The following is a 15090-nucleotide window of genomic DNA, read 5'->3' as shown; positions in this document are numbered from 1 at the left end:
TTTTTTTTTTTGTAAATGTACATTTTTAAAAAAATATTTCCTCTAAAGGTTCAGTAAACTGTCTTAATAAAACTGTCTTAATAAATAACTGACTGCTATTTTATATGTCAGGCTTTACAGGGTTAAACAGCACTAATAATAAATAAAAACAACAACAACAACTAAAAGTATAATACCCATAATGTTACAAAAAAATACCAAATACCAAAAATTTGTTTTGAATATATATTATTAGTGGTGTTTAACCCTGTAACACCTGACATATCAAATAATTATAATTTTTTAAAATTATTTTTAGATAAAACATACACACACACACACACACACACACATATATATATATATACAGTATATAGTCTAAAGGTTAAATAAACTGTTCCATTAATAAAAAATAAAAAAATTAATTATTTCATTATTCAATTATTTCATATGTCAGGCTTTACAGGGTTAAACACCACTAATTATTAAAATATTATAAAAAATACAAATAATGTTTTTAAATACATTTTGAGTTAAATAAGGTTAAATAAACTGTTCCATTTTTTAAAAGGTTAAACCAGTAATAATAAAAAAAAATATATATATTTTTTTCTCTGCAAGAATTTTGGCAACACTGACTCAGTCTGTTCCGACTCTTTTTTTGAGACAACTATGTTGTTGTTGGGCATGTTCAGTCTAAGCGTCTGGAAAGTTAGTCCTCCGTCTCCGGCAGCTGCTCTCGCTCTGTGCTGAGAATCAAATGGATAAAATATTATCTTAAAAGCGACTGCTAATCGATAACGTGATATTTCAAAATCCAGAGCATTTTTGCAGTGGAATATATTGAACATGTAATGGAAAGTGCAGGACGCTCCGGCTGAGTTATGTGAAGGTCTCTCTGCGTAATGAGCCGTTGGTGTGAATTACGACGAGGCCTGTAGATGTTGATTGTAACATCTGGCCGAAGCCAGAAACAGACAAAGGACGAATCCGTCTGTCTTCCGCCATGATAACAGACGCGTGTCCACCTCTGATAAAACAGCGCTCGGAGATGAAGACGGAGATGAGCGTTTGTCTAGTGTGTGTGATGCAGGCCTGTTAAACGCATTCAGTTTATTCAGCTTTTTACAAGGGTCAGGGCTTCCCAAAACAGAAGCTCCTGAAGATGCATCAGTGTTAGGAAGCTGCTTTGAAACAGTTAAACTACTACACAGCTAACTGGGAATGTTCTCAGAACGTTCCGGCAAGGTTCTGTCAACATTACGAACAAACGTTCTTTCAGAAACGTTAATAGACTGTTTGTTCAAAGTTATCTGGTATTTAATAATGTTATCAAAACGTTATTTATACATCATTCATGGAATGTTTTTGTTCATGGAACGTTCGTCTAACATTTTTTTAAATGTTACTTTTTGTTTCAGAACGTTCAGAGAACATTCAAAAGTAACATTCCCATAATGTTTGCGAAATGATTCAAATGAAAGCTTCCCATAACAATCGTATAACCAAGAAAAATAGTTTTAAAACATTAAAAAAAATTGACATTTTGAATGTTCAGAGAATAACGTTTTCAGAACCTAATGGGAACGTTAGCATAACATTCGCAGAACGTTTTTTGTTAGCTACGTACACAGCTGGGTATGAACAAAATGTTCTTCCAGTAACGTTAATAAAATGTACGTTCAACATAATTTGGTCTTTAATAATGTTAACAAAACATTACTTGTACATTGTTCATTTTAAACGTTACTACTTCAAAAGTTACATTCCCATTATGTTTTCAAAATGTTAAAATTTAACTTTCCCTCAATGTTTTCTCTAATATTCACATAACCAATAAAAATAAATGAATTAATTAATTAATTAAAATGGGAGAACATTTAGAAATAACGTTTTCATAATGTTAGCAAAACATTCTTAGATCATATTTTTTGTGAGCTGGGTAGTTAATAAGTCAAACTAATTTAAATAAGCAGTTTTTAAAGTATTTTAAAGGGATAATATCTAAAACAGCATTTGCACAATTAAATTTACAACCAACAAAACCATATTCAAAAACATTGTGTTGAAGATATTAGCTAAATGCTGCTGTTTAAGAAAGGAAACGTTAAATTCTGTGCAGGGAATCTGAAGTATTGATTCATTTTTGGAACTGGATCATCTATATGAATCATCCGAACGGACTGATTCACTAAAATGAATCAAATTTACCAGTGCTTCCTATGAAAGAAACATCTGTAAAACTACATGAACAAAAAATGTGACATAAATAAATTTAATGTAAAGTTTTTTGACACTAAATCTGTTTTAAAAAACAACTGAGCTACTGTCACTTCACAGCAGGGCTATTATAGCTAACTAAACTTAAAAAAAAGAAAAAAGAATAGAATAGAATAGAATAGAATTAAATAAAATAAAATTTAATTTAATTTAATTTAATTTAATTAATTAAAAATTAAAATTAAATAAATAAAATTCTTAAAACCTTAACTAAAAATGAAAATGAAAGCAGAAAATAAAAACTAATTAAAATCTCATTGATACTAAAATAACACTGCTTCACAGACAAGTGTTGTTATATAATATGTAACAAGGTAATGGTTATAAATACAAAACTAATGGAAGTGTGATATAATGTGCTCTGCTGTTGGCTAGTGGTGGTATATAAATATTTTTGGAGAGCACATCAACAAGCAATCTCTGTCCTTCATCTACAGTGGCCGCTCACGCCGACTGACCACCAGCTTTATCACTCACTGATTTTCATGGAACTCCAAACATCTCGATTATAATGTCATCTCATGTGTCGTAGTAATTATAGGGTGTTAGTGGACATTCATTCAAACAAGAGTCTATTAATAAACTGCGTGTATTTTGACCTTAATGGTACTTTGAGAGGTCACTCACATGAAACGAAAGGTTTACTCAGAATAGCTCAGTAATATGCAACCAAATTTCAGACTAACAGCTTCATTGCTTTTTTAATGGTCAGATTTGTTAGTTGTCAAAAAAGTTAATGTGCAACATCATCTGCACCCAATTTTACTTAATTTATTCCTTCATTTCTGATTGTGTTTTTCACTGAAAATGAGACAAAAAATACTGATTAACTGCTGTTTTTTTGTTGCAGAAAAATAATACTGATTAAATACTGATAATTTACCGATAATACTGAGTAAATACTGATGTAAAAAAAAATAATTTACTTCATTTGTGGTATTTTTTTAAACTGTAAGATGAGATAAGAAATACTAATTAAATGTTGATTTTAAAACCATGATGAATGAATACTGATTAAACACTGATAATTTACCTATAGTACTGAGTAAATACCGATAAAAAAAAACCAAGTTTATTCCATTACTTCATTTCTGATATATATATATTTAACTGGAAAACAAGACAAAAAAAACCCTGATTTTAAAACCATGATGCTTATAATACTTAATACTTATTAAATACCAATAATTAACCGATAATATTGAGTAAATACCAATCCCCCCCCCCCAAAATGTATTCCTTCATTTCTGAAAAAGTTATTTATTTATTTATGTATTTTTTACTGGAAAACAAGACAAAAATATTGATTACATTTTTATTTTAAAATCATGATGAATTAATACTGAATATTAACCGATAATACTGAGTGAATACCGATAAAACCCCCAAATGTATTCCTTTGCTTCATTTCTGGTAATTTTTTTAACTGAAAAAAATAAAAATAAAAAATAAGACAAAAAAATATATTGATTAAATGTTGATTTTAAGACCATTATGAAATAATACTGATAAAATACTGATAATTTGCCGATAATACCAAGTAAATACTGATTAAATAAATCTATCTATCATTAAAAGCAGGAACATACATATGAAAGTATGAATGAATGAATGAATGAAACATTCATTCATTCATTCATTCATTCATTCATTCATATGAAAGTAAATAGAGTAAATAACTTATTTTAAGCACACTAACTAGAATATTACCTAAAGTAATATAATGCTAATGCCTAAAGCAAATAACTTCAATGAGGCCTAAATAAAAACAAGAAAAATAAGGCCTATATACTTTAAGCTTTGAGAGAAGCATGTGTGTTTTTGCCCTGAAAGAGATGATGTTGTTTTATTATTATCAATATGATTAATATCTCCATATGTAGGTCGCACAGCACAAGCTCTATGTGTTCTTCCTGTCAGTGCATTTGTATCCTTTGTTAGTTCGTTTCCCTCGGGGATCAATTAAGTGAATAATCCAGTGGTCTTATTTTAGCCATTGTTAGCGTGCAGCTCTCTGGTCACCTTGTGAACCTGGATAGAAACCTGAGTTGAAGGCTGACGGCGTTTCAAACAGAAGCGCTCGCCTCGTTTCACCTCCTCGTCTGTTGTTGGAGGGCTGGACTCTCTCTCTCGCTCCGTCTGCGGCGCTGAGCCAAATAACAGATCAAACTATGAGAAGAGGACCGGACCTCCTGTACGCTCGGGATCATTTGTCTAAAGAAAAGATTTCCAAAAAGTTTATAAAACAGTGATTTTGCTCAGTCTGTCCTGGTATCTGGTAGGACTGGATGATATTTCAGAAAACCATTGTGATGCCTTATGATGATATTCAATATACTGTATATGTTAATAATGCTCTAAAAAAACAGTCTAATTAATTTTAAATAAATTATTCAGTCATTTCAGTTTTTAGGAAGATTAATAGCTAAAAAAAGAAAGAAAGAAATGCATACATTTTCAGCAATATCATGACTGTTTATATGTACATTTAGAAATGTATTTTAGATTTATATATAATTATATTATATTATATTATATTATATTATATTATATTATATTATATTATATTATATTATATTATATTATATTATATTATATTATATTATATTATATTATATTATATTATATTATATTATATTATATTATATTATATTATATTATATTAATTAATTATTAAAAAGAAATATTCCAGTTACTGTCTAGACCTGATATTTTCAATCTGCCCAATCTACAGAATCCAAATAATTTAAATCATATAACAACGATGACCGTCATGTCAAATCAAATCCAAAACTCCAACTGTCTCCTTCGTCTCCAGGCATCAGGTTGATGCCAGTCAAACTCTCTCCCTGCTCGTCTATATTACTTTTCCTAAATATATCAGCATCATCTTTATACAATAAAGCATCAATGTCTCGTCATCCGAGCTCTCTTTGTGTCTTTGTACTTAGTTACTGTGTTGCGTTATAGTGAGACGTTTAATCTTGCAAGTGTCAATCCGGCCGATCGGAGCGACATCTGATCCCGCAGCAGCGTTCGGAGATCAGACTCCCAAAGGAAGTAACCTTGAGTCCATCTTGGCTCATAACAGCATAACAGTTATTCAAACAGAACCGACAGATTGGTTTACACACACGGCTCCTAACAGAGATTCCCAGAGCCTGTCCATCGGCCCCGGCCCCGGCTCTCCTATTCTCGGGACCCTGACAGGACAGAGGGACTCTCTAGCGACCAAAATAGAGCATGTCGAAATGCTTTGTGTCCCGGCAATGCGGTCCCAGCTGCCAGTGTGCTGAGAGGGGCTTCTTTGACAAATTCTCAGAGTGACTCTGAGCTGGAACTCAATGACAACAGCAGATCACTGATGGAGACCATTACAGGATCCGACATTTCTGCTCTAACATTTATAAACATCCTCAAACAAGGAATCCCGGAAAATATGCGTTGTAGTCCAAACGAGTCGTTCGTTGTAGTTTTTGAAAAGTGGTTTCTGTTAAATAAAATATCTCCTTTTGAAGTGGACTTTGAGCTTTGTAACGTTGCAGATCTTTTTTATGCTCAAACAGCAACATTACAGACTAATTAAAGTTGAAAATGTGAAAAAGCACAATAGGACCCCTTTAAATCAAGATTGCACAAGATAATAAGGCTGGTTTTCAGAGAATATTTATTTACTTAAGAGTTTTAGATTTATGACTACAAGAAAACAAAACTAAACTAAAATACAAGATCTGTTATCTGAAAACAAGTATTATTATCTTGCACAAGCTTGCTTTTCAAGTAAATTGATCTTGTTTTAAGGATGTTTAGATAATGTTACAGGAAAAGTAGACAAAAAATTAAAATGTTTACTGTCTATCAAAAATGATAACAATAATAATAATAAAAAAACAATACAAAAAAACATTTAAGCTTTTTTTTAGCTGTTGATAAAAAATCTAAATATTCAATAACAAAAAACAAATGAACTTTAACAATTAAACTATCATTTATTCCTTAACTTTTTTGTAATATACTTTTTAAACTGGAAAAAAAATGCAGATTAAACATTGATTTTTAAAGCCATGATGAAATAGTATATATATATATGTTTAAAGGTTATTAATTTATTTATTTTCCTGTTGATAAAAAAAATCAAAATATTCAATAACAAAATTAAAAAATTCAGTAACAAAAAACAAATGAACTAAATATTCAATAAAAACTATCATTTATTCCTTTACTTCTTTTTTTTTTTTTTTACTGGAAAACAAGCCAAAATACAGATTAAACATTGATTTTTAAAGCATGATTAAAAATATTTACTAAATATTGATAATATTTTAATAAATATTTTTTTTTAATGTTGATAATAACAATCTAAATAATTAATAACAATTGAATTTATACCTTTACTTCTGGAAAACAAAAACTACTGTTTAAATCTTGATTTTAAACCATGATGAAATAATACAGATTAAATTTTGAGTAAAAAAAAAGTTTTAAAATATTTTGTTTTACTGTAGATAAAAACTTCTAAATAATCAGTAACAAAAAACACTTTTAACTTAAAACTTAAAAAAAAACTTTAACACTTAAAATATAATTTATTCATTGATGAATTATTTTCTGATAAAGTACTGTTTATAGTGGTAAACAAGACAGAAATACTGATATAATGTTGATTTTAAAGCATGTTGTAATAATACTGTTTAAATATTGATGAAAAAGGTTTTCTTTTTTTCTGTCAATAAAAACAATATCTAAACAATCAATAACAAAGCTCTTTTTTCACTGAAAAACAAGACAAAAACCTTGATGATAGCAGTATTTTACATTTACATTTAGTCATTTAGCAGACGCTTTTATCCAAAGCGACTTACAAATGAGGACAATAGAAGCAATCAAAACTAACAAAAGAGCAACAATATATAAGTGCTATAACAAGTCTCAGTTAGCTTAACGCAGAACACATAGCATGTTTTTTTTTAATCATATAATAAATAAAAAGAAAACAGATAGAATAGAAAAAGAATAGAGCAAGCTAGTGTTAGAGGCCTTTTTTGCTTTTGTTAATCAGAAGTCAGAATTATAATTGTATAATAAATAAAAAGAAAACAAATAGATAGAATGCAAAAAGATAAGAGAAGCGAGTGTTAGATTTTTTACAAATAAAGAATAGAATTAGAATAATTAATAATACATTTTACTGTCAATATTGAAAAAAAATCTATCACTTTTTTTTGTCATAAACTCTAAGCCGCGCCGCTGTAAACAGTCCCAATCTCAAGCACGTTCTGCCATACGAGAAAGGAAGCGGCGGTTGGTATCAGTGCGTCTGGGGTCCGGGGCCCCGTCCAAACCCGACTGAAGTGGGGCCCGTCCATTAGCACGTCCTTCAGGGACACGGCAAGGTGTGTGAGCGTGATAGCAGCTGTCACCCGCACCCTCACGCTTTCAACATGCCAGCCTGCTGAGAGCCAGCTGCCGCCTGCCGGAGACGGGCCCCGGAACGGGACGAACCGCTGGCGCCACCAGCCTCTCAGCGCAACCGTAACTCATAGAGCAAGCGTTCAGAGAGCGCTCACCTTTGTGCACATGTTACAGGCCCCTTCAGGACGTCCGATAATACACAACAAACTCATTTCCTGTACACAATAACGGACTGACCGTGTTTGCAGTGATGCCGCTAATAACCTGTTATTCCTGTTTTCCGCAGCAAATGTCCAGATGGTTTCGAATGTCTGAAGACCGGACGAAACCCGAACTACGGCTACACCAGCTTCGACACCTTCGGATGGGCTTTTCTCTCGCTTTTCAGACTCATGACACAAGATTACTGGGAAAACCTCTATCATCACGTCAGTAGACTTTCTGTTCGCTCTCATTACATCACATTCAAGCATTAAACTGTTCATTGGTAGCTGGATGACATACGTTTCTTAGAAGATGCATTTTTTTAAAGAAATTAATATTTTTATTTGTAAAGGATGCATTGAATTGATCATATTAGAAATATCATTACTGTATTTATTAAATAAAATTTAAAACAAAATATTTATTTTTTTGTATTTAATATAAAATATTTAATATTTCATCATAAAAAATTTTTTTTTAATAAATATACAATTTATATGCATACACTACCATTTGGGGTCAGTAATTTTATTACTTTTTTATTTTGAATTTTTTTAAGAAAATAAAACTTCTATTCATCAAGGACACATTAAATTGATCAAAAGTGACACTAAAGACATTTCTAATGTTGCAAAATATTTCTATTTCAAACAAATGCTGTTCTTTTGAACTTTCTGTTCATCTGTAAATCCTGAAAAATAAAATGTATCACGGTTTCCACAAAAATATTGTGCAGCACAACTGTCTTCAACATTGATAATAATCAGAAATGTTTCTCGAGCAGCAAATCAGCATATTAGAATGATTTCTGAAGATCATGTGACACTGAAAATTCAGATTTGATCACAAGAATAAATTACATTTTACTTTATATCCACATAGAAACAGTTATTTTAAATCATAATAATATTTCACAATTTTTACTCTATTTTTGATCAAATAAATGCAGCTTTGGTGAGCAGAAAAAACCCAGAATTATGAATATTAGTGAATATGTAAATATATAAAATTCAGTGTAATTTATTTCTGTATTTTGGCAGTAAAACATACAATGCCAAACTTTTGGATGGTAGTGTATGTAGAAATTAAACTTTTATTCATCTGTTTTCATCCACTGACTAGGCTGTTGGCAGATTTTGAGAGTTCGCTGTAAATGATCTCAATAGCATTTGATTGATCATTCTGACCAATGCATCTGTCTGTCACTAATCACAAGCTTCAATTGCACATGAGTTTCTCTCAATCTGCGAGTTATTGCAGCCGTTGAGACCTGACGCTGTTTCTGTGCTGACAGACGCTGCGCTCGGCGGGAAAAGCGTACATGGTGTTTTTTGTGCTGGTGATCTTCCTGGGCTCCTTTTACCTGGTGAACCTGATCCTGGCTGTGGTGGCCATGGCGTACGAGGAGCAGAACCAGGCCACCATCGCAGAAGCCCTGCTGAAAGAACAAGAGTTTCAGCTCGCCATGGAACAGCTGAAGAAGGAACAGCAGGTACGTCGGGGTCACTGCTGAAATCAGCTCTTCATTTCTGTTTCTTTGTTTGTTTTGAATACGCGCCCTCTAGTGGCGAAAATTATATATCGTGCCTTTAAGGAAGCGGGGGGAACTGCAGGGGTTTGGGAGTTTATGGAAAGCTTATTTATTTATTTTAATTCATTATTAAATCAAATGTAACATTAAAATAAATAAATTTGGTTGCACAATTAATCTGACATTGTGATATAGCTTAGTGCGATTTTTAAATCAAATGCAGCAGTTTAATTAAGTATCTAGTCTGTTTTCACAGTGAAGCGCGGCACTGTGTGCATTTACACACGTGCATCTTATAATACAGTGTTTTTAGCATCTCTCTGTGCTTCTCAGTTCACAGTAAATGCTACAAACTCTCTGCATGAGCTGCGAGTTCATTTGGACACGCAATGTGCTCTAGATTCAGTTTATTTACACACTTGCATAATTTTTTGAGGACAGAAGTTCCTCAAATATCAAAATAAAAAAATTAAAAATGTGGAACGTTAAAAGCTCAAGGGTTTGAAAGTTTGAAAGTGAAGAATTTAAGATATAAATATTAGTATTATAACTTGTAGAGCTTGTAAAATAAGAAATGTGTTATAATATTATCACATTCATACTGATTTTTTTAATTGTACAGTACAAATGTAATTAACAACAGTAATGTATTTCTGTCTTAATGTTTTATAAATAGAGTTAAAACAAAAAAATAAGGCTACTACTACTACTATTATATTAATAATACTAATAAGATATGAATATTATTAATAATAATATTGTTGTTGTTAATAATAATAATAACTATTATTATTATTATTATTGTTGTTGTTAAAATTAACAACAACAAACAACAACAACAACTATACTTAGTATTATAACTTGGAGCATAAAATATAATCACATTATCACATTGATATAATTTTTTATTTTACAGTACAATTGTGATTTACAACAGTAATTTATTTCTGTCTTAATTTTTATAATTAGAGTTAAAACTAATACTGATAAATATTATTATTATGATTATTATTATTAATAATAAAAACAACAACAACAATAATAATAAAAACAACAACAATAATAATAATAATAATAATAATAATAATAAGACACTATCACAACAAAAAAAGAGGTTTGAGTGAATTTTAAAGTCCAGCTACAAAATTAAATATTTATAATATCGCAGTTCAAATCTGTTCAATATATGACAAAATAATTGAAATACAATTTAAAAAGTTGTGTAGTCCTATATGAAACTAAAAACAATAAAAACAAAATAAAATACTTACTAAAACAGATCAAATATTTTATCTTGCATGTCATGTGACTAACTAATATGTTGTTAAATTATTGAAATATTATCTTCTTAAAAAGATTCAAGTAAAGTTTTTATGTCTAAGGGGTTTGGCTGATGGAATCCTTGATTTAATCAATAATGTACAAGAAGTCATGCTACATTGTGATTATAATGACAGCTTTCTGTCTGTCAGGCGGCTCAGAAAGCACAAGAAACCGAGTCCATCTTGACGGCCGACGTGTCGCCGTTCTCCTCACAAGGCAAAGGGAATCTGGACCGGAGGAAAAGCTCGAGGCTGCTGTCAGAAGGAACGGAGGACGGCAGCAACGACAAATCAGCCAAGATGGACACTATAGAGGGGATGAAGGTAGATTTATCACCCAAAACTCACCCTCATGTTGTTTTATTCCGTGGAATTGTCTCCAGTTAAGTCAATTCATCTCCGTTTTTCTAGCAAACGCACTCTTTGCTGGTCCGCACTCTCTCCTTACGGGCCAGACGGGAGAGTCAGGTCAGCATCTTCAACTTCCGGCCGCCAAACAAAGACTCGGAGGTGGATTTCGCCGACGATGAGTTCAGCAATCACGGCGATTCGGACAGCCGCGGCGGGGCGCTGGCTCTGCCCTGGAGCAAGAGAAGGACCAGCGCTCAGAGCACCTGCAGCCACAGCTCGCAGTTCTTCTTCCCGAGTCTCAACATCAACGGGAAACTCTTCGTGGCCATAGACCAGAACGGCATCTCGGGCCAGGGACCGCTGTCTCCTCTGCCGCTGCCGACATGCACCATGGAGAAGGTCAAGGAGGAGAGCGTAAGTGCCTTTGTGCTTCTTATCAAACGAGCAGGGCTGCAGAGGTGAAGTCCTGTAAATTAGAAACAGCATGACTGATTTGTAATATAGCACCTGTGAATCAGGTACGAGTCACTCGGATCTATAGACGAAGAACCACGGCTGGAATCGTCTCCTGTGGAGAAATCAGGATCAGTCTCATGAAGAAATGTGTAGATACTTCTAACAAGTTTGACTGATACTTAATAAATCAATCAATCAGATATACCAATAAATGGTTTATTTATTGATAATTAACAGTAAACACTTTGTCAAACTTAATTTGACAAAATACGATTGTTAGAGTACTACTACTACTAATAATACATTTAGACATTACATTTAGTCATTTTGCAGACGCTTTTATCCAAAGCGACTTACAATTGGGGAATACATAAAGCGATTCTTCTGTGGGGTTACCCGAGCCTGCTTGAATGCAGTGGGGAAGGTGCCTGTGAGGAGAGATGTGATGATGATGTGTAGGAGAATAATAATAATAATTCATTATAATTCATTAATAATAATAACTTTAATAATAAAACAAAACAATAATAATTAATAATATTAATAATAATAATAATAATAATAATTGGTATTATTATTATTAAATATTTACATGTTATTATTATTATGGTAAATATAATAAATATTATAATTAAAATGTACAATTATTTTATTACAATATAGAAAAATATAGAACATTATAATAAAAATAAATAAATAAATATAGTATATATATATATATATACTATATATATATTTATAATATATATAAATGTTTGGGTGAAATGCATGCCAGACATGTTCTGAAAAGGTATGTGAGTTATTTATATATATATATATATCTCCATTTTATCTGTACACACACAGTACAGACATATTTAACAGAATCAAAACATGACTCAGTGTGTACAGAGAGAGGTCTGTGATTGGAGAGAGATGTTGCTGTTGCTTTTCCTTGGAAACACAAGTACACTTCCCAGAATGCTGTGTTATCAGTGTACTCAACAGCACTGATCGAAATGCCATATGAACCTCTTCAGATGCCTTAAACTGCCTCGCATTGAAGAGAAATGCACTGCATGCTTAATTAGCAATTACTTCACGCATCTGTTACATAAGTGACTGCATAAGGGATTTCCATAGATGCATACTGTACGATACATGTAAAGGAACCCGTAAAGATCATGAATGCTATTATTATTATTATTATTAAATGAAATTATTTTATTAAAATATAGAAAAATATATAGAAAATTATAAATGAATACATGAACAAACACAACTTTTACAAAAGTTAAACAGACACAAATGAGACACTTATTGGCGTACTGCAAGAATATAGAGCTATAAAATGAATGCAGAGCAGCTTTAATATTGAGAAATATTAGTTCATACTGAGATCTTTAGATTTTTGACTTTATTGTAGGCAAATCTGAGTCTAATAAGAGACACGTGAGATTTCTGAGGTCTTTTTCTCATCTGAGATGCAGCAAAGTCTAAGTTTGCACTTCATTTAATCTCAGTGCTGTCTAGAGAGATATTTTTGATATATTTAAAGTGATTTTCTTTCATATGGGCTTTTGAAACGGGAAGTATGACATCCTGCCAGAAATATCTGAATTACTCAGAAAGGAAAGGAGTCTGAAAACTGTCTGGACTGTGTGAAGGAGGCACGGATACCCTGTTGTCTTGGTGATGTAGTCATGGTAACATAGCAACAGATGTTGAATAAGAGTCGCAGAGGTGGCGTCTCACACACACACACACACACACACACACACACACACACGCGGCGGTGTTTCCCACTCGTCTGAACAGCAGGAGTGGGCGTTCTGGTGGGCCGTGATGAAGTGCTCCTGCGTCATTCCTTTGATTACCTGCGATCAAAAACACATTATATAATCAGATGGGTCATTGTTACAGACAGACATCGTATCGACTCGAAGACCTCAGATAAAAAAAAAATTAAAACAGCTGACGTTTAGAAAACAAATGGATAAAAGCGTTTGACAAAAATTAACGCATTTCCCAAAACACCCATTATCACTGAAGACATCTGCTGCTGAGGGTTAATCGCTGCTTTTATTGGGCTTTTGTTTTGCACTAAACAGAATTGATTTTTAAATGCCATTAGGAGTGTTGTAGATTAAGGTGTGTGTGTGTGTTTGCACAGTCAATAATACCATATAAAGTATTGTGTTTGCTGAGCCTTATCTAGAGACAAGAACATCAGAGAGAATTGAGGGTGGAGCTATTCAGAACTCCTTAACAACCACATAGCAACGCCCTGGCAACCACCTAGCAACCACCCAGTCACCCTAGCAACCACATAGCAATGTGTTCAACATTGTTCAGAGCACTTAACAACTGCACAGCAACACTTGCAATGCCCTTGCAAATGTATAATTAATAATATTAATAATAATAATAATAATAATAATAATAATAATAATAATTATTATTATTATTATTAAATTGGTCTAGTGATTATGTGCCAAAATATATCAATAAATTATGAATTATATATTTAAATATTCACTAGAATTCAAAAGTTTGGGGTTGGTACTTTTTTATTTTATTTTTGAACATCTCTTCTGCTCTCCAAGGCTGCATTTATTTGATCAAAAATACAGCAAAAATGTGAAATATTATTACAATTTAAAATAACCATTTTCTATGTGAATTTTCCATAGATGCATACTGTACGATACATGTAAAGGAACCCGTAAAGATCATGAATGCTATTATTATTATTATTATTAAATGAAATTATTTTATTAAAATATAGAAAAATATATAGAAAATTATAAATGAATACATGAACAAACACAACTTTTACAAAAGTTAAACAGACACAAATGAGACACTTATTGGCGTACTGCAAGAATATAGAGCTATAAAATGAATGCAGAGCAGCTTTAATATTGAGAAATATTAGTTCATACTGAGATCTTTAGATTTTTGACTTTATTGTAGGCAAATCTGAGTCTAATAAGAGACACGTGAGATTTCTGAGGTCTTTTTCTCATCTGAGATGCAGCAAAGTCTAAGTTTGCACTTCATTTAATCTCAGTGCTGTCTAGAGAGATATTTTTGATATATTTAAAGTGATTTTCTTTCATATGGGCTCATTTTCTATGTGAATATCTGTTAAAATGTAATTTATTTCTGTGATCAAAGCTGAAGTTTCAGCATCATTACTCACATGATCTTCAGTGTCACATGATCTTCAGAAATCATTCTAATACGCTGATTTGCGGCTCGAGAACCATTTCTGATTATTATCAATGTTAAAAACAATTCATATTCATATATATTTGTGGAAAAATTTGCATTTATTTGAAACAGAAATATTTTGTAACATTATAAATTTCGTTACTGTTACTTTTGATCAATTTAATACTTTTTTAAAAATGTTAGTGTAGAATATAATAATTAAAAAAATGGTTATCAGATGATAAAACATTAAATTATTCAGCTGGTCATAAAAAAATCTACATATTTCACCCCAAAATTTTAAGAAAAAAATAAATACATAATGAAACTGAAGCCTTTTGTTAGAAGCATGCATATTTT

General features: G+C 31.7%; 1 protein-coding gene across 1 annotated transcript in view; it reads left to right on the top strand.

Annotated features, from left to right (window-relative positions):
• The window catches only part of scn5lab (sodium channel, voltage gated, type V-like, alpha b), a 132606-nt gene that overhangs the window by 34386 nt on the left and 83130 nt on the right, over nt 1-15090 (top strand). Inside the window, 4 exon segments of the mRNA XM_016520084.1 lie at nt 7958-8099; nt 9170-9367; nt 10879-11052; nt 11140-11493. Of these exon segments, the coding sequence (XP_016375570.1) occupies nt 7958-8099; nt 9170-9367; nt 10879-11052; nt 11140-11493 (868 nt within the window).

This window comes from Sinocyclocheilus rhinocerous, unplaced genomic scaffold, assembly GCF_001515625.1.
Source record: "Sinocyclocheilus rhinocerous isolate Xijiao unplaced genomic scaffold, SAMN03320098_v1.1 scaffold6109, whole genome shotgun sequence".
In the NCBI taxonomy this organism is placed as follows: Eukaryota; Metazoa; Chordata; class Actinopteri; order Cypriniformes; family Cyprinidae; genus Sinocyclocheilus; species Sinocyclocheilus rhinocerous.
Note: the sequence above shows the minus strand (reverse complement) of the source record. Positions and strands in the feature narration are given on the sequence as shown.